The sequence below is a fragment of the Chaetodon trifascialis genome, chromosome 11, assembly GCF_039877785.1.
Source record: "Chaetodon trifascialis isolate fChaTrf1 chromosome 11, fChaTrf1.hap1, whole genome shotgun sequence".
Classification (NCBI taxonomy): Eukaryota; Metazoa; Chordata; class Actinopteri; order Chaetodontiformes; family Chaetodontidae; genus Chaetodon; species Chaetodon trifascialis.
This window is the reverse complement of record NC_092066.1, coordinates 2,185,001-2,204,927: the sequence shown is the minus strand read 5'-3', so window position 1 is coordinate 2,204,927 and position 19,927 is coordinate 2,185,001. Positions and strand designations below refer to the sequence as shown.

Below are 19,927 nucleotides of genomic sequence, written 5' to 3'. Positions count from 1 at the left end.
TGAGCTCTGGAATGGATTCATCGAGCTGGATTTGTAAGACGCGTGAAGCCAAATTAAGCCTTGAGGGGAGCAGAGTGCAGCCAAAATGGATTGGTGTTCCCCGGCGGCAGAGTAAGTCTGCATGCAGTCATACTGGTGTTAGCGGGGAGAATACAATGAGCCGCTGTGACCCGCAGCAGAGCGAACGGCGGGACATTCAGGGGCTCAGGGTTCGACAGGAAAAAGTCAATTATACTGTAGAAGACTGAGCAGAGGGGATGAATTCACTGATGTTTCACAGGAAATGCAAATGTGTGGGGAAGCAGTTTGTGAAACCTAAATGATCTGAGTTCTACAAATAAAAGGTAAAACCACATTTCTGCACCATTTTCCCAGAATGCTTCACATCACTGTGTTCAAGACTCTAAAAACACCTTCATTCTGCTGTGATGATGAAGACGCACCATGTGAATATTGTTTATCTTCACCGAGGCCCTGGTCAGGTCTCAGTTACCAAGACGACCCCTGAAGACCTTCATGGTCAGGGTCCATGTTTACTTCTCAGAGGGGAACTGAAGGTGGTCAGGTGCAATAAAAGCATCACAAACAGGACATGGAGGCGACAGAACGGTGTCAGGTCAGCGCGGGTATCAAAGCAAAGGACACCTGTCCTCACCTTGGTCTTTCCCAGCTGCCACTCTGCACTGCTGCTGTCGTACAGGTGCAGCAGCTGGACGCAGCTCCCTCTAGGGTCATTTGGCAGCATCACGCCCCGCATCAACACCTTGTACCTGAAGAAGCAAGAGTCCTGCTTTTAATTTGACGAATTCAAAGAGCATGAGGCGTCTCCAGGGGTTTGACTGTTAATGATCAGAGTTTGACAAGATTATCTTTTTAGATACACTGATTTAGAAAATGAGAGAGTTTCATCAGACATAACTATCCGTACCTGTGAAGAACATATGTGTTTATGTAAATTAATGTATGACTGAGATGATGGACACACCTGGAGCAGAAGTCCTGGAAAGGTCTCCTGATGGGGAAGCCGATTCGCCGAATCTTGACCGTCTCCAACATGCCGGAATATCTGAGCTGGTTCAGAACCAACGTCTGGTCGAACTGGTCAGGCATCTGGAGGCACAATTTAGGACAAATGTGAAACGTTGAGTGAGAAAAACATCACGGAAATGTTGGAAAATCAATCAAGTTTGTCTGCAACTCAGAAAACACTCAAAGCTTTTTGTTAGTAGTTGTTAGTCTTCGTAGCTATACGTCACACATCTTTTGGTGATATCAGTGGAAATGTGTAATCTGAGACGAACGAGCGGCTTCCTGCAGCATCAGCTGAGGATTTTCATCAATGAGCACAGAAAACTTCAAACACTTTCATTAATGCTGCTCTGCACTTTAGTCCAGTCGATCTTACAACACTGTTTTAACAGTATTGACTATCCGGGATGCCGTACACCATGTGATCATCCAGCATGCTGTGTGGCGTAGGTGTCGTGTTTTCACAGCTGTGGTGATTGATTTTGGATTCTGACTCTATTTCTGTTAGAGAGCTGGTGGAAAACACTGAGCACTGATGGTACACAGGATACTAGAAAAAAACTCCTTATTGCTGTTTGCGTTGGGGGAGAGAACGCTAAATATCTGCATAAAAATCTCCTCTTGCAGCTTTTTAAATTCCACTGAGCGCTGAACCAGCCAAACTACGTCATGTGACGTCTGTGAGCCACACCCCATCCCTTTAAACTTCCACACATGTAGACCTTCACCTACGTAACGCCGCACGGCACTCATCCATCATTCAACTCTGAACTCGGACTCTGAAGCGCATACGACAGCAGCAGCCGGCAACAAATCAAAACGCTCCAAAAAACACACTTGGCATTGAGACACCATTATTACGTACAGAAGTGCATTCAGTGAAAGGCATTTTCCCGGGGAACCCTGTCACCCTGTAACCTCCGTGGGCGTAGGGGGGCTCAGGATAAGAGGATGCTTTCATGCCCACTCGTAATGCCCCCTTTATTCAGCGCCCATCCCCTGATAGCTCATTGATGGGCTGCTGAGATGAAGGGAGGCCAACTCACCACCAGATCTTGACGGAGCGATTGAATGGCGCCCTTTAACTGCCACCGGCCGCAGAGGGACTTCATTAACATAACTTGCATTTGCATGTGGCCGGGCTGCAGCGCACAAAGCTGAGCGGTGTCAGGAAGCTGCCCTCTGCCCCCCCTGTTTTCTATCTATCGCTTCCTTTTCTGCTCAGAGCCTGGCTGCTTCGGGGATGTGAGCGACCGCTCTTTCTGGGAGGCTCTGACCAACTTGAATGGAATCGTTCCTTCTTTCATCCTCTGAAATGTGGAGAAGTTTCATGCTGCTTCTGTCGTTTTCAGAGAGGGTAAAAAAGTCAAAGAGACTTTACTGCTTCCTCACCTCATCTATGACACGATCTATCCCATAAAGGTCCATCTTATCCACCGTATCTAATGATGAGCAAGCTGAAGTTTCCTGGAGTCAAGCCAAATGGCTCAAACTGAGACCGCCGCTGAATCCCTGCAGTGAAAACCCTCCTGGGTCTGACCCAGAATAACACTCTTCTAGAAACTTAGAGAAAATGACAGAAATCTTTCCACATCTGGTTGACCTGTGCATCCATCCACCAGCACCTGAGGTCTTTTCTACCTTTGCAGCAAAGCGCTGATTGTGCTCATTTCAATACGCCGCAGATACTCGAGTACAGTTTGGTCTGACTGCTCTGCCGAATCCAACAATCAATCACAACTACAGAGATTTAAATCAGCATCTCCACCATCTCAGGCCTCTGCGGGGGCCTGACAACAATAGCCTGAGGGGTAAACTCAGAGTCTTTCTCAGCCCAACTTCCCTGCTAAAAGGCTGGGAGCTCAGGCTATTCAACAGGACAAAAGGGGGGCGTGGCGGTCTGCTCCCGAGGGGGTTGGGAACCGGTGGGGGGGAGACACGGAAGCCAAGCGAGCTCAGGATGAGACACCCATCCTTCGGTAAGAAGGTGGATCATCCTGTGTCTTCTGGCATCTTATAAAGTGACAGTTACTGCTTTGTACTTACGTTTCTCTGGCTAAAGGTTTTACTCTACTACTACGCTGAACGTTTGGTCAGAGGCCGTCCCATGATGCACAGAGGGTGGACACGGGGACGGTTAGGTTGCCTTGACCACTCACATTAGACCTCCGCTGCTGTTTAATCCAGATCCTCTGTGGCTCTGGTACCGTTACTGTCATATAAGCTTGCAGTTGCACCTCAGTGGCCCCGAGTGGCAGCGACAGATAATTGATCACAACCCAGAAAGAATTAAATGAACTTGTCTCATTTCCTCAGGCGACCTTTGGTGAACCCACTTTTATCTTTTCCACATCAAACATTTTCTACCACTGATTGTATTCAAAATGCCAACTTTGAGAGTAATTTCCAATATATAGATGAATTTATCATTTTTTTCCAATTAATGGTTCAAGCTACCTATAAAATCACAGTGTCCAAAAGTCCAATGCTACGTCTTCTCACTGCTTAAATTGTCTGACCAGTCAGAAACTCAAAGACAACAAATTTACGACCATGTTAAGAAAGCAAAGCTGGAACCAGAGCACATTTGGCAGGTTTGACTGAAGCTTCGACATTTGATTGTTGTACCTTTAAAGGAAGACTTTGCCTCCTCGTAAGCATCAACATTCTTGCTTTAAACTGGACTAAGAGCTTCAAGAGCTCCGAAAGCTCTGTTTCTTTGTCAGAAGTGTCGTTTGCTTCTGGGCGCTCAGCTCTGAATGTGGGAGCCAGCAGGGATTATCACTCAGCGCTCACCAGGAACTCCTTCACCGAGTTTTGGGGAATCCCTGGAACAATGTTTTCCCTCATAGACGGGTAGAAATCCAACCTAAATCCCCGACCCTGCTGGCTTTAAGCCTGACCCACATTGGATGAGGATTCTTGTGTTTTTAAATTCCTCAAAAACGCCACTGACCCAAAGGAAGCCTGCAGAGGTAGAGCTACTTACATGAAACCAGTAAACACACTGATTGTGGACAATTAAGTTGCACAGAAAATTGCCTCCAGCTTCTTGAATAAGAACATCAGACAGACTGAAGCACACAGCAGGTCAGTGTCAAGACGCCAAGCTGGCCTTTTAAACAGCAGCATGCAGCTGTGGTCTACGAGGAAGCAAACACTTTTTCCATCAGTTGTTCTTTCAATCAATCAATTAGTGGGTTAGTCTATAAAAAGTGCAGGAGCCCAAAGCGATCGTCTCCAGACTGCCTGAACAGCAGTCCAAAAGGTCCTCAGTTTACAACAACAAGAGTCAAAGAAAAGCAAGAGCCAAGCAAACGTCTGCTTGACAAACAACGAATGGGATTAACAGATAATCAAGATTTACAGGTACGTTTTTCAGCGTGCACCTGAGGATGGACCTGGCGTGACAGAACGCTTCGCTGAAGGACGCCACCGACATTATTTCCCATCTCAGCATCACAAAGCTCGATTTCAGCGAGGAAATACAACCTTCAAACCAAAGTGAAATCCTATTAGAGAGAGAACCAAGCCATTCTCACACAACCACCGTCAGAGAGTCGACCTCCTCTTCATCATCATGTCATTGACCAAACAGCCTCCTCTTCACCTCCGCCGTGCTTTGCCTTCAAAGCTCGATCATAACACTCGTCATGCGCTGACAGAGCGTCGGTTTGCAGGCTCCATCTCAAGATTAATGTGTTTTCTTTCTTCTTGAAATTCAGCGTAAATCAGTAGTTCTGAAAACCTTCAAGTCTAATTAACAAGAGGACAAGCAGGAAACTTCAGAGGGCCTGTCCGCTCGCCGTGCATGGACGCAGACATAAGGACAGCCATGGGACTCATTCCTGTTGTTAAAGAGATTAAGAAACAAGGTTTTTTGATGGGTAGTAAAACGACATGCGTTATGCTCACAATTTGGTTGTTTTCTTCTAAAATATAAACTGATTCTCACATGGAGAGAATCTGCGAAGCATCTGAGAACACAGATGAGCAGCTTTTCCGACCTTAGTGCTGAACCTAAATGCAGCAGCGCATACATTGATTCAGACTGTTCCTAACAGCTGCTGTGTGTGCGTCCAAAAATCCAAAGTGACTGAGGAGGAGAGGTGGAAATGAATCATTCAAAAACACCTCGAAGTACGCCTGTTTGAGAAAATGACTTCTGTTTTTCTTTTAGTTTTGCTGCAAGCATCGACTTTACCTCCATGTCTCTGATCTTCCTTTAGGAGCAGACGCCACTTCTTCAGTGAAAAGACACTGAACTTGAAATCAAATTGCCAGAAGAGCCTGAAATGAAGAGACACCGGCTTCGTGCAGCTGTCGTGAAGATTAACACAAACCGCTGCATCTCGCCTCATTCCACAGCACTGAAACCCTTTAGAAGCCCTGTGCAACAAGCGCGTTCTTGAACGCACCGCTCCCCATGTAAAACATGCATCAGGTCTCACCGTGCATCGCCGCTTCGCCTCCTTCAGGGTCCGTCAGATCACAGACGAACAGAAAACGACGCAAAACTTCCCGAAGCTGCCGTCTATCAGCGCACCGACCGGCTCGCACACACACACAGACACACACACACACACTCTGCCACCACGGAGTCAAACAAAGGCTTTCAAAGCCTCAAATCCACTCCCCTTTTGTGAGGAGAGGGAGGGCCGTGGTTGCCATGGTGATGCGTCTCCTGCTGAGGCTAATTTGTGTGGCCACTTGTAGGGCCTGACAGAGTGTGTGTGTGTGTGTGTGTGTGTGTGTGTGTGTGTGTGTGTGTGTGTGTGTGTGTGTGTGTGCGCGTGTGTGTGTGTGTGTGTGTGAGAGCAGGCTGTTTACATTCAAACGCGGTGCTGACTGCTGTTTCCACTGGTCTGATGAACTGGTGTGATGCTGCCTCAGACTGGCTGAACTGGTGTCGTGTGTGATCTCCGTTTCTCATGTTTCAGATCTGAACATGAGACAGTTTATACTAAGAAACAGTCAGAGTAAAGTCAGCTCAGTCACTACCTTAAAGTCAGAACACACTCGTGTGCAGCCTCATCACTTATTTTACATTTTTTCCAATTTTACATTTTTTTTATTACCTTTTATTCTGGTATATATGTGTAGTCTATTTTACTATATATGTATATATAATATGTTTATTCTGTGTACGTTTTTTTGCTATAACGAACATCTCGGGCACTAAGCTGGAGTAAAGTTGCATGAATTATGTTTTCTTTGATCAAATGTGTTATTTCAGAGAATTGTGTTTTCACAATTCAATCAAAATGCTGTTAAAAGTGACAATTTTTCTTTCAGAACAGTGGAACAAACGCACACAGAGGCACATTATTCTAAAGATCAATATCTGGAAAGCATTGTAGTAAATACTGTGGCACTGATTGTAACCATGAGACCCTGATGGGACGCTGCTGAACCAAATGTCCGGTGTCATTATGTGTCATTCTGCAGACTGGTCTGGTTTGGCTCACGGATGTTACGATAACTGGATACGATGCTCCAGAGCCGTTAGATTTGAGGATGTTTTACAGTGTTTCTTCTGTTGTGGATGTGTGTGGGAAAAAGTCTTCATGCTGGTGACCTCTGCTGGTTTTTGGACTCTTCTCTGTCCACATGGGATTGTCATATAAACCAGTCAGAGCCCAGCTTTAATTCAGCCGTTATTATAACATATAAAAACCTTCAACGACCACTGAAACTTCACTTTCTTCAGGAGTTGTGTTTGTTTTTATACACGTGATCTGTTGCACAGGGGCTGTTAGTATGCTAGCATTAGCATACCACGACCCGGCTGACTTTTGTCGTCGCGATAACAAAAATAAACACGTGGTTAGCGGTGTTTGATTGGATTGGTTAGGTTCAGGAAAAGATGATGATTTGGGCTTAAGTAAATCTGTTCAGTTAAGGGAGACAAACACCGGTCTCCTGGGTGAGTCCTGTCTTTGTTCGACCCTTCCATCAGCCCCAGGTGTGGACTTTCTTGTCCTTCATACTAACCCACCTGACATCTTTTATGCACGATATCTGACTGAATCTCTTCTCCACAGAACACAGAGGAAGTCCTGCTGTGTCAGCTGCATACAAAGGTGGACTCTGGCGTACGCAGTCGTCTTATTTGCAGACAGATTGAGGAGAACGGGCGAGTTTCAGCTGATAACTGACAGTGAGAACAGACGTGTGTGTGTGTGTGTGTGTGTGTGTGTGTGTGTGTGTGTGTGTGTGTGTGTGTGTGTGTGTGACTGTATGGAAAGCAGTTTGTTCTACAGACACAAAAACACACAATGTGCTGTCAATGCAGGTCCAGTCCTGCCAAGCACAAGAACAAAAACCAGTAGACCAGCCTCCAGTAAGCTGTTATTACTGTCAAATCGCACACACACGCACACACGGATGTACGCACACACACACACACACACACACACACACGCACAGAAGGATGGGGTTGATGTGGTGATGGTTGACTGCGTTTGATGAGCATAGATGATGAAGATGACAGCTTTTTATGAGCGACTGAGCGTGAGTGTGTGTGTGTGTGTGTGTGTAAGTGTGTGTGTGTGTGTGTGTGTGTGTGTGTCTGAGCTGTTATGCCTGACACACACAAAGGAAAACGTCTGTAAGTGACTGCCTGCTGATCAGCCTTCAGTCCAAACTGAACTGGTTTATCTCTTCTAATCCAAACTGGTTAATTTCAGTGCTCATGTCATGAAAGCTTTAGGCAGCCTGTACGTGGACACATGCTGATTCACCTGCCAGCCTCCTGTGTCTTTGCTTCATACACACACGTGCGTGCGTGTGTGTGTGTGTGTGTGTGTGTGTGTTTGTGTATCCTAGCTTTATTTACAGCCAACAATCTGTCCACACTATTATGCATCCAGTCAATATATTGATATTTCCACAGAGGCTCCACTTACCATCTGCAGGGGTCCCTGGACCCTGCAGGCGTTTCCAACACGCCGTTACATCACTGTACCCAGACCAGGCGCCGCTCAGTCAGTTTGTCAGAGCGTTTGTCTGCTCGCCTCCAAAACTTTCTGAACGTCAGAGAGCAGAAAGAGCCGAGCTGAAGCTGACTCTCCTCCGTCTCTGACACCTGCTCAGAGTCAAACAGGCAGATGACAGGGACGCCTCTCGGGGGCTTTGAGGGGCCACGTGCTGCTCCGCCCTGACCCTTGTTTCCCCTGGGGCGGCCCCCGCCTTCCTCCCTCACTACATTAAGCCCCATTCAAAAGTCATCATGCAGTCTTGTTTAACGTTGGATCACAGTCCAGACGGTCGCGCTTCGCCTCATAAAAACATGCCGGCCGTCCAGCTGGTGTCCCAGAGGACGACAGAGATACCCACAGGGCCGTCTTATCTATGCATCTACAGATCTATAGATCTTATCTGTGCATCTGTTATCTACTTGAAAAGTCTTCTGACCTCCTCCTTTTCAAGTGGTGAACAATTGTATTCTTGTCATTTTCACCCCAAACCAACTTCCTGGTTTGCTGGGTTTCTTCTAAAAACAGAAAATTATCTGTACTGGAAACAGAAATCTCCCATCATTCACCTGCCGCAGCCTTTCACAGCGACGCCTTCATCACAATCACACCGAACACCACAAATCTCAGCACGTTCAGTCAGCTGCAGATTTCACCACTCCTGCCCGACAACAAACCCTCTGGAAGTAAAGCATCGCTGATGAGCAGCCATGGGAACTATCAATAACTACTGACATCAGCAATCAATAGCAGCCAGTCCATGCTGATTGTACTTCGCCTTAAACTCGACACATCTGACGTCTGCAGTCGTGTTGATAATGAGGCATCCAGACAGCCATCGATGAGGCGCTGATCTAAGAATAGTCCGGCAGATCAGCTCGTCGATACGGCAGACTGCGGACCAACGTGTGAGGGTGTTGAGAGGATTCTTTATAGTATTACTACAAAAGCAGTACACTGAGGTGTACTTTGCGTGGGGGAGGTTAAAGGCCTTCTTTAAACTGATCTGTTAGATTCACGTCAGTCGATGAGCAGAGGTTTAACACTACATTCTGTGAATGTGGACTGTCTCCCGTCACTGCGCAGACCCTGAATCCCACCTCTCTTTTCTCTGTCGCTTGTGTACATTATGGCCACATTCTCCACTGCTGCAGCCTGTTGCTAGGCACCCTGGGGTCAAAGGGCACCAAAAGGGCCAGACACTCCTCATTCCTGTCTGCGGCGGGTCGGTGGGGAGGACGGTGCGACTATCGAATGACAAACGACTCACACACTCTGTGATACTCCAGCACTCCGACATCCCGGCCTGCCAACAGTGTGTGCGTGCGTGTGTGTGCACGTGTGTGTGCGTGTGTGTGTGTGTGCACGTGTGTGTGCGTGTGTGTGTGTGTGTGTGTGTGTGTGTGTGTGTGTGTGTGTGTGTGTGTGTGTGTGTGTGTGTGTGTGTGCGTGTGTGTTCATCAGCTCTCACCTTGTGTGTGTTGGGTTTGATGCATCGGATGAAATACGGGTTAGAGGTGCTGAGTGTGGCCATCAGGGAGTGCAAAGAGTCCTGCAACAACACAAATACTTCTGTTACTACTAGTACTACTACTACTGATACTACGGCTGCAGCGATATCAGTACTGCCACTGAACACCTAATACTACTATGACTGGTGCGAACTGTTAGTATTATTTGTCAAAGTTGTTGCTTTTAGTTACTGAAACTACAACTGAAACTGCAGTAATTCTACTACTTCTACTACCCGTATTACTACTGTAACACCTACAACTACTGCTGCTTCTATGGTTACTACAACCACTTAAGAAAACTATTATTTCTACAAGTATTTGCTGATTAGTTATTGCTATGAGTATCATGCTGTCACTAGTACTGCAACTTCTACTTCTACAACAATCACATCAACTGCTGCTCGTACAGCAACAGCTGCTACTACTACGACAACTGCTACTACCACCATAACTACTAGTTACTGCTCATTACTACAACTCATACAACTTTAAAAAGTAGTTATCTAAAGACTGCTACTTCTACTTTTACAATGATTACACATTTTGTGATTACTGCTAACAATACAACAGTTACTACCACTGGTGTTACTGGTACTGCTACAGTACCACTGCTGCTAACAGCCACTACTGCTACTACTACTACTACTACTAGTGACAGAACTAGTTCACGACGAACAGCTTGGGTTTCTGCGTGGCTTTTAGTGAAGATCAGCGAGCTGCGCTGTGTAGTCCATTGTGGTATTCAGCACATCACTGAGGAAGACTCTGCAGCCAACACGCCGCTCATCTGGGACTCACCTTGAACTGGGAGCTGACGGTGGGCCGTCTGTGCTTGGAGCTGCTCTTCAGAGTGTCCTGTTTGTTTCGGCTCAAAACGTGTTCAAACAGATCGTAGACAAAGTCCAACCTGACAAACAGAGAGACGCAGTCAGAGTGCACATGCTGGGAAAATACACATGAAATCAAAAAGAGCTGAAAACGAACATGGATGCAGAAAAGCACAGCGCAGGAGCTCCAGAACTCAACAGTAAGAGCAGTAAATATACATATAAATACAGTAGATATACATGGACAATAGCTGACTGATGATGCACCATTAGTGCAGTGATTTACACAAGTGTTCATTAAATTTATTCTAACTTGATGAAACTTTATTCTCACAGAGAACAAATCAAAAATCACACCTGTGTGTCCAACAAAGACATGAAATCCTTTGTGCTTCTCAGGTTTGATTACTGCTTGACAAAAATAGCTTTGAAAAAGGTGCCGACTGTGAGCAATGAACAGATTTGACCAGGTGGGACTGCAGAACTGTGCAGGGGACTCGGATTATAATTAACTGTTCTGAAACAGCGTTCAAAGTGTTCATTTATAATGGTGCAGTTTGTAAAAGGAAAGCTTTGAATTCTCAGTCAGACACAGAGCCGCGTTAGCATTAGCACGGCGGAGAGGAAGATGAGGAAAAGGCAGACGTGTGCAGCCTACCTGCTCTCCCTCAGCAGGTTGAGGATGTCGTCTCTGAAAGTGTCTCTGTTCTTCTCCAGCATCCCTCTCACATCGTACACCACCTGAAACCAGCCACAAGGGGGCGTCAGGGAGTCTTATGGAAACAAAGAAAACAGGAGCAGCACCTGGACAGGAGCTCTTCTTTGTGGCTCCTCAGTTTAATCAGCTGATCAGTTTTAAATGGTTTGTCCAGAAATTGGTAACAAAGAGCAGAAGAAGAAGAAGAAGCGGCCATATCTGTTATGTTTTCCATGTTCTCCTATTCAAAAGATTTTGCTAAAACATGAGCACAGATTTCAGGGTCTCACCTCTCCTGCATAGTGCTTGACTCCGAAGTAGTGAACAGCAACACGAGGCTTCACGTAGAAAGGGTTTTTCTGCACGAAGAGAGGAAACGGCTCAAACACATCTGACGAACACGGAGCAGTGTTAAACTGAGGCCTTGTTGTGATGGAGTGTGGCGTTATTCACAGACAAAACAACGCACATTATCTCTATCATACGTCATTATTTCAGAGGCTGGTGTTTTTCCTGTGATGACAAAGCGAGTGTGAACAGCAGCCTCATGTCGTCTGTGCATATTGTTAGCCAACATTTGATTAACTGGAGTTTAATTCATCAGGCTGATAACGGTGTCCACCCAACATGAACTCTGACTGCATGAGTGCAATGGATGCTGAAATAATCTCACTGGTTTTCTGGAGGCAGCTTTTCAAGACCTCTCAAATGAAATCTAAACAGAATAACTACACGGTGGAAAGGTCGTACCGAGTGCTGGCTGTGGAGCTTCTCCAGCAGGGTGTCGTCTGTGGCTTTGGGGAAGTGACTCTCCTCATTCATCAGTGCCAGGAGCCCCAGTTTCTATGGAAGCACAGAGAGACCCTCATCATCACCACCACACCTGCTTTTACTCTGAATGTGTCTAATCTGATCTCAGTTGTTGTTTTTCAATCATAAAATCAGCATCTTTTACGTGAATACATTATCTGTTCCCTCTCGTAAAGCACCACTGCATCCTGCCAGCATCTCAGTATCATCATCCTGCTTCTCCTGACGTACCTTCTCGACCAGATCCAGACACTCGCTGTTGTCGATCCAGTTGATGTCAACCCAAACCAGGCCTTCTCTGCAGGAAGCAGCCAGGAAGAGCAAACGAGAGGTTCAGAGACGTTTGACAACAGCGAGAGTGGAAGCAGAAGTGGAGCAGAGAGGGAAGGTTTCACCTGTTGTTGCTCCAACAATCACCTCATTACTTTAAACAGGTTTCATTTTTAGGGGAAACCCTCACGTGGATGGTAGGAAACTCAGGATTTCCAGCTAACAGCGTAATAATCTCATACTGTGTTACCCAAAAACATCAAACCAAGAGGACAAACAGCCAAGACAGCTTCGGGGTCTGCAGACAAAGCTGAGTGTCGGTGGAGGTCTGGACGGCCTTCAGACTGATGATCTCATCAGCCGTGTTTTCTAAACTCTGACAAACATCAGGTAACCATTTGGTGGGAGCGTGCAGACTGACTTCGCTCTGGGAGCAGATATGAAATGATGTTTTGTGTTTGTGTGAAATCGCTCTTGGCAGACGGTCTGCAGGGTCCTGATTTCCAGCGAGCTTCGCCAGCGCAGAGCCGAGCCTGGGGCCCAACAGGCTGCTAACGGCGCGTTACACTAAAACTTACTTAACTCACAACATGTTCGGTCTGGAAACGTTAATGTTATGCAAGACAATAAACACCTTTGCTGTTTTAAACTTGACAAAAGCATGGAGGAACCAGCAGCTGACATCCCTGAACTATGAACTACAAATAACCAAAACAAAGATGTTGTTCTTCCAGATTAAAACTCAAACTGTCTGGTAGGTGCTATGTTTGAGCTATGCTAATTAGTTTTGGGGGAAATATTAAATTTATAAGCCTACAAAGCACAGAATGAAGGTGTCTGATACACAGATTGCCGACAGCCCTTTAAAATAAACTGCACTGCCTCTGTGGGCTAACAGCTAATAGCAGCTACATTCAGTTAGACTTTAAAGGCAACTTTCTGGCTGAAGCCATGAATTCATTTGGAAATGCAGAGAAACACCAGACGACCTGAAGACAAACAAAACCATCCACCTACTTGTTGTATTCAAGCTGCTCCAGGGAGAAAATGTGCTTGTTAAAATACTCCTGAAGCTTCTCATTTGCATAGTTGATGTTGAACTGCTCAAAGCGGTTGACCTGTGGGGAGCAAAATTAAGCAGATATGAGAGGCAGAAACACAGACGGAGAGTTAATGAGGTGAAAAACAAAAATCCCTGAGGAGTGTTTACTGACTGCTTGATTAACAATTAAAAAATGATTAAAAGACGCAGGAGAGGGGAAGTAAAAGGTCATACTGTTGAGTTTAATGGTGTGATGGATTGAAATTTAACTTATTCAGTTAAATCCAAAAAAAACTCATTTATCCTTGAACGAACAGTTCACATCAAACACAGCTACAAACCTCTGGAGTTCATCTTCTCCTCGATTGTCAGATGTTTTGGTTTTAGCTCACATGTTTGGTGACTGACGTGTTTGTCTTAACACACCTCGAAGTTCTCGAATCCAAAGATGTCCAGGATGCTGATGGACTTGAAGTCTTCTCTGCCCCTGATGCGGATGTTGAGCTTGCGGATGATCCAGTTGAAACACTGAGAATAAAGTGCCATGGCCATGGAGTCTCTGGAGTCGACGGCCTGCAGAGCAGCACACACGCGCACACGCACGCACACACACACACACATGTTCTGAAGGCCAGCGCTGACTGAAGGTCAGTCAGAGTCAAAAGATGAAATCTAGCCCAGTTTTACTGACCTGCTCCACAGTGAGCGGCGTGGAGATCTCCTCGCCCCTGAGGATCATGGACCGATGGGTCAGGACCTCGGCCAGCTGATCCGAGTTCAGCCCCAGGAGGTCAGATGTGCGGCTGAGAGCTGCGGACCAGAGGCACGCACAAACCACATCGTCAGAGATTTCAGAGACGTTTGGCCTGAAATCATCATTCGCTACAGATTTGAACATTTGTTTCAAGTTTATTTTCGTTGCCTTCCAAGAAGACATGCTGGATCATTTTCTGATCGTTCGTCAGCTCCTTAAAAAAACAAATAAATGAAAGTTCGGGCTCGTCAGGTTAGTGAAGGTCATTTTCGGCCTCAGGGACAAATAACTGACACTGATGCTGGAACCTGGAAAACACTGACAGTGACGGTGAAGGAGACTGAGGAGGAGGAACCTCTGAAAGTGAGGAGAAACTCTCCAACCTGATTTGGAGGAGACCTGCGCTCCTCCAGCTGTCATGAACTCGATGTTCCCGGCGTGGAGGATCCCGGCCAGGAGGCGCAGGATCTCCCCGATGTTCTCCTCTGTGAACTGCATCGTCCGCATGGAATTCTGGGAAGCACAAACACAGAGAAGAAGCTGAAGGAAAGCTCGAGTCTCTCTGCAGGCGGAGGATTCCTCTCAGGCTGATTCTGGCTCTTTCGGGTCCAGACTGAAAATATCTGAGAAAGCTGCACAATCTGTCCTCAGCAGCTGATTGGGCTTTTGGGGTATCTTAAAAGTTTGGACTGACCTGAAGCTGCGTTTCTGTTGGTTTGGGTTTGGCTGGAGCCCCACACAGAAATGTAATAAAGATATGTACAGTCTGCATATTTAAATGTAAGTGAATGTATGGAAAACACTGCAAACGAGCAAATTACACATGCTCCTATACATAATTATCAAAAATACAAATGCACAGATTTAATTCAAAGACTTTTTAAGACATTTCTTTTTTTAAAGCAATCCCTAGAGTAATATATCTGTGGAGTAACTATTACTTGTCGCCTTAAATGGGTGAAGGCAGAGGATGCGTGACTCTACAGGTACATGTGTCAGTGGTAAAGCTGCTGCGTCCTGCGTACCAGAACATCCTGGAAAGTGCCGTTGTCGTTGATTGTCTTGTCCGCGAGGCAGCTGGACTGTCTCAGGTAATGGTAGCTGTCGGGGTGGGTCAACCCGAACGCCTCTGCAGCAACACGGACAAGTGCACACAGTGATTTTACAACCGGGTAACATGTCGCATTACGGTTTTATTATCTTTAGGCTGTTCCTCTCTCCTGCATGCCTCATGTTACAGCTCTAAATTCTGCCATTACCACAGAAATGTAAGCAGAAAAAGGTCTTTTCGTATCACTTCTCTGTATTTTCGTATCAAGTTGAGTTGAGGGTGACTTGCCTCTCTGCTGGCTGTTGGTTCCTGCTAACAGGGCGTAGAAGATGTGGTAGTTTCTCTCTCCTGGGTTCTGCCGGACCACTCGGTTCTGCAGGCAAAGGCGAACACTGCTATTAAGAGCTCATACTGAGATCAACACAAGCTCAGTCTTACAGCGGCACTCCGGTCAGAACATACATATTATGAGCATCAAACTAATCTAATATTCTAATAATTAATCTGATGTAATAACTCACCTTTTCTAAGAGGTCTGTGGTCAGAAAAGTGTTGGTCAAGGCACAAAACTGATGGAGACTTCTGCTGACGCAAAGCCAATGTAGCCACACTGCGTTTGCCTGCTAGTTCATGCTAACATGTCAGCTACAAGCTAAACAGGCTAGTTAGCGAACTATCTGGGTTATACTTTCATCTACATGAGCAAACAGCAGACTGGACATGGACTGCACTGTGAGCGGCCCTCAGCGCCTGTGGTCCTCAAGCTTTTCATGAAGGATCCATAACTCTGTTAGAAAATGAAGCTCCACCTGGTCCATGGCCTCCTGCGTGTCGTTAATTAAAGTTTAAAGGATACAGTCAACGATTCTGCCGCCCTGGATGTTCCCCTTCTGGCTGAAATGCAGCTGCACAAACTTCCCGAAGCGGCTGGAGTTGTTGTTGTAGACCGTCTTGGCGTTTCCAAAGGCCTCCATGATTGGACTGTGGAGTGAAGAACGGGCTCGTTAAACCAGGCGGGAAACAGCACGTCACCTAAAACAGGAAACTGCTGCTATGATCTACCTGCTCTCCAGCAGCGCCTCCTCCACGTGAGACGTCCTGTCTCTGGACGAGACCTCCAGGGAGTGCTGGCTCATGCACGACAGGAACTTCAGGATCAGCTTGGTGCTTTCTGTTTTCCCAGCGCCGCTCTCTCCACTGAGGGGGAAAAGCACACGAGCAGCGAGACCGCTCATCTGAGTCTGAGGCAGCAACACCTTTCAAAGATGTTCAAAAACACCTGTTTGGATCATTCCACGGGTAAACAGCTTCACTGCTAACAGGTGAGCGGATCATGATTGGGTATGAGGGCATCCTGGAAAGGCTCAGTCGTTCACAGAGGATGGAGAGAGGTTCACCACTTTGTGAACACATGAAGGATGAAGGTGATGAACAGGAGATTCTGTTTTTATTTATCTTCTACAGAGTTCAGACGTGTTTGGAATCAGGGCTGTTTATTGGCTGAGCGGTGACTTCAGAGGCGACATAACGGATGTTTGACCTCGGCTGGTCAAAACATGAAGACTGGTCTCAATGTAAGGACAAACTTGTAAGGACAAAAAAGGTTAAAACTCACGTTTACTCTCAACAGACTGTGTCACACACACAGCCGAGGGCATCATGGGAAATATCCCATGACACAACCACTAGATGGCGCACTGCATTGTGCTAATGAGCTGTGAGCTGACTGTCATCACTGTCATGACTGACATCCAGGATGCAACACACAGACACAGACAGACAGACGGACGGACGGACAGAGAGACAGACAGACAGACAGACAGACAGACAGACAGACAGACACACACACACACACACACACACACACACACACACACACACACACACACACACACACACACACACACAGTTAAATGACCTGAATGAACAAATATTGGGCAAAGAAATGAAGCTTTTCTCTTGAACGACCTTGTGTTTGTGAGCTGTTAAAAGCAGCACAGAATATTAATGTAGAGAGAAAATCACCATGAATAAACTTCAGTCACATCCTGTTTTTCCAGCGAGCAGCAGACGGGGTGAACGCAGCGCGATGCTCGAGGGAAGCATGAACCTGGCAACCCGCAGCCACAGACTGAGGTTCAGGATGGCCACGTTAATTATTAACCTGTAAACTCATTACACTGACGCTGAAGAGCCCCAAAAAACACATGAATCAACGCAGACAGGACTCTTCACAGCAGAAACCAAACACACCAAGACCTTCAGAAGAGGCCGGCCATAAACATTAACGACGACTACAACAAAGGCTCCGTCGACCTTCTCTGTACAAATAAAGGTTAGAGGTGTTTGTAAAGTGGAAAGCAGAAAGTGATGACTTCTTTTTCCAGTTTGCCTGAAGTGAAGAGGCATCAAAGTACAATAAAGTGAAGCGAATACATCACTGCAGACCACAGACAGATGAAAAAACTCATCAACACTGTGAAATACTGAAACCATGAACGCCCCACGATGGACCAACCCAGTGAAAGCACAGGATGGTGACGGTGTGACGTTTCATTAGAGTTCAAAGAGCTGCAGCGCATTAGTGGACTGACAGGTTCATCAGCAAATATCTTAATAAATGTCTCGTCCTTTCAGTAACTGTTTGAGCAGAAATCTCAAATATTTGCAGCTTTCAGCTTCTCCAAAGCGAGGAGCTGCTGCTTTCTTGTCTTGTGTGAGACTTAATGGTGCAAAGTGCAGATGGCTTGTTTCCTCCTGACTGTATGAGCGAGCAGCACATGGGTGGACTGCATTACAGCATGTCGTCCTCCTGGGGCGTTCTGGTGGTTCAGAGGCCCGAGGTACATACCATACAGTCACGCCACTGTGAAAAACATCCAGCCTTTCCTCTATCTCCATCTCTCACCGCTGCAAACTAATCTAATAAGGCAGAAATGTTCCCCGTTTCCTTCCAGTTCAGTGAGGGATTTCAGCCTTAAAGCCAGTTGGAGATGATTAGACGGTCAAACTCAAACACGATGAAGAAACCTTGAATCGAGTTCAATCTAAACCGAGCAGCAGGAAAAAAATCATCTACTGTTTGGTGCTCAGTTCAGATTTCACTGCAGACCACCTGAGCATCAGTGAACACAGAGCGTCTTCTATTCATTGTACCATAACTTTATTTATACACCACGAAGAGACAAGCTGTGAAAACCAGTTAAAAAGAATCTCACTCATGTCTGTGGACCCCGTCAGTTTTTAAAATAAAAGTTTGAAGCTGTAAATTATCATTATGATCAGTGTTTTATTGGCATTCGCTGACTTTCAATGAAAAAGGTGCAAAGATCAGATAAAATCACTTTACATGTAAATCAACAGTATTACAGTTGATTTCTTGTAGTTTTCTGGTGCAAGACTTGAAGATTTGTGTGTTTTTACCGGCACCTTTGTCATTTCTCTTGTATTTTTGGGTTCCTGGCCAAGTTTTATGCTGAAAACAGGCGTATCATGCATGTAGAGTGAGGGCAGCTAAAAACCAAAGAGAAAAATGAATTTATGAATTATTTGGAAATCTTACTGGTACGTTTGGTCTGGTTTAAAACTGATTCATGTGTAACTGGTGCTGTAAACTTTATGAGTCTGAACAGGAAATACGTTCAGCTTCATCATTTATCTCTTGGACAGCACTTTGAGGAAGGCGGCCTGCTTTAGCCGTGTTTTGTAAATAAAGCTGAACTTGAATGTCACGCCTCAGCCGTGACCGCCGTCGGTCATACCCCTCGAGTCGACGGCACATTCCTGATGGACAGAAAACAGGACTGAGATAATGTAAACTCTCAGGGTGTCTGGCTACAGCTCGAGACCTGACCACGTCACACATGTGGCTCGTGGCTCTTAACACCATGCCGGAGGACTACAGTTGGAAACTAGCCTTTGGCTAACACTGGCACATTTACAGTAATGTATGATTGATGTGCGCTGTCCTCTTTAAATAAACTTAAATAAAATAAAATAAAATAAATGTGGACAGACGTCATGACAGAACGGACAGCGGTTCGGACGGACGCTCCACGTGAGACAGTCCAGTCAGAGACGGTGGAGGTCATTAGCTTCTCTGAAAGCTGCTGTCTGAAGCCTTTTTGAACATCAAGTGGTCGCCACAGAGAGTTATACAGAGTGAATGCTGGGCTGCAGGTTTTAGGCTCTTCCTCACAGCTGAAGACAAACACATCTCCAGATCTCTCCGACGGCTCCGTCCTGCAGTGGGTCAAACTTTCTCAAAGGGACTGGATCTTACTTTAAAGGGCTCGGTGTGTGTGACTCATTTAAATGGCTTAGACTACGCTGACGGCCAAATGTGAAAGGGCTCGCTAAATGTAACTCATTTAAAAGACCTCTGGCTGCATGCCAATTACCCACACACACGCACACACACACACGCACACACACGCACACACACGCACGCACACACACGCACACACACACACACACACACACACACACGCACACACACGCGCACACACACGCGCACACACACGCACACACACACACACACACACACACACACACACACACACACACACACACACACACACACACACACACAGAGCTAAGCAGCACCCTGCCTTTGTACTAATCCCTGGCTCTCCACATGCAGTTGCCACCCAAGGTAAACCCCCCCCACAGGCAGGAAGGAGGACGTTGGACAAACTGCCCTCGCCGCTCTGGACCTCACCCAGACCTTTTGTACCGAGGAGCAGAGCCGTGCTGAAGACTGAAAGAGTCTCTGCAGGGACGAGAGGCTGAGACTGAAAGAGTTGTCAATCATCGGGTACGGAGTCTTCTGAAAGGGAAATGATCTCACCAAACTACCTGCCTGTTTAAAGAAGAAAAATGACTGGAGAGGGACCGGAAAGACTGCAGCTTTCCAACGACATGAATCAGTTTGGGGAAGAATTCATCACACAAAGG

General features: G+C 46.3%; 1 protein-coding gene across 1 annotated transcript in view; it reads right to left on the bottom strand.

Annotated features, from left to right (window-relative positions):
• myo10 (myosin X) overlaps positions 1 to 19,927 on the bottom strand; it is a 98,200-nt gene that overhangs the window by 14,729 nt on the left and 63,544 nt on the right. Inside the window, exons 5-21 of the mRNA XM_070973643.1 lie at positions 16,034 to 16,168; positions 15,828 to 15,952; positions 15,493 to 15,506; positions 15,260 to 15,344; positions 14,946 to 15,049; positions 14,304 to 14,433; positions 13,858 to 13,976; positions 13,593 to 13,739; positions 13,142 to 13,242; positions 12,086 to 12,152; positions 11,795 to 11,887; positions 11,335 to 11,403; positions 11,006 to 11,088; positions 10,319 to 10,427; positions 9,478 to 9,558; positions 986 to 1,110; positions 656 to 770 (exon numbers count right to left, since the gene is read on the bottom strand). Coding sequence (XP_070829744.1) covers positions 656 to 770; positions 986 to 1,110; positions 9,478 to 9,558; positions 10,319 to 10,427; positions 11,006 to 11,088; positions 11,335 to 11,403; positions 11,795 to 11,887; positions 12,086 to 12,152; positions 13,142 to 13,242; positions 13,593 to 13,739; positions 13,858 to 13,976; positions 14,304 to 14,433; positions 14,946 to 15,049; positions 15,260 to 15,344; positions 15,493 to 15,506; positions 15,828 to 15,952; positions 16,034 to 16,168 — 1,702 coding nt within the window. The remainder of the gene's footprint in view (positions 1 to 655; positions 771 to 985; positions 1,111 to 9,477; positions 9,559 to 10,318; positions 10,428 to 11,005; positions 11,089 to 11,334; positions 11,404 to 11,794; positions 11,888 to 12,085; positions 12,153 to 13,141; positions 13,243 to 13,592; positions 13,740 to 13,857; positions 13,977 to 14,303; positions 14,434 to 14,945; positions 15,050 to 15,259; positions 15,345 to 15,492; positions 15,507 to 15,827; positions 15,953 to 16,033; positions 16,169 to 19,927) is intronic.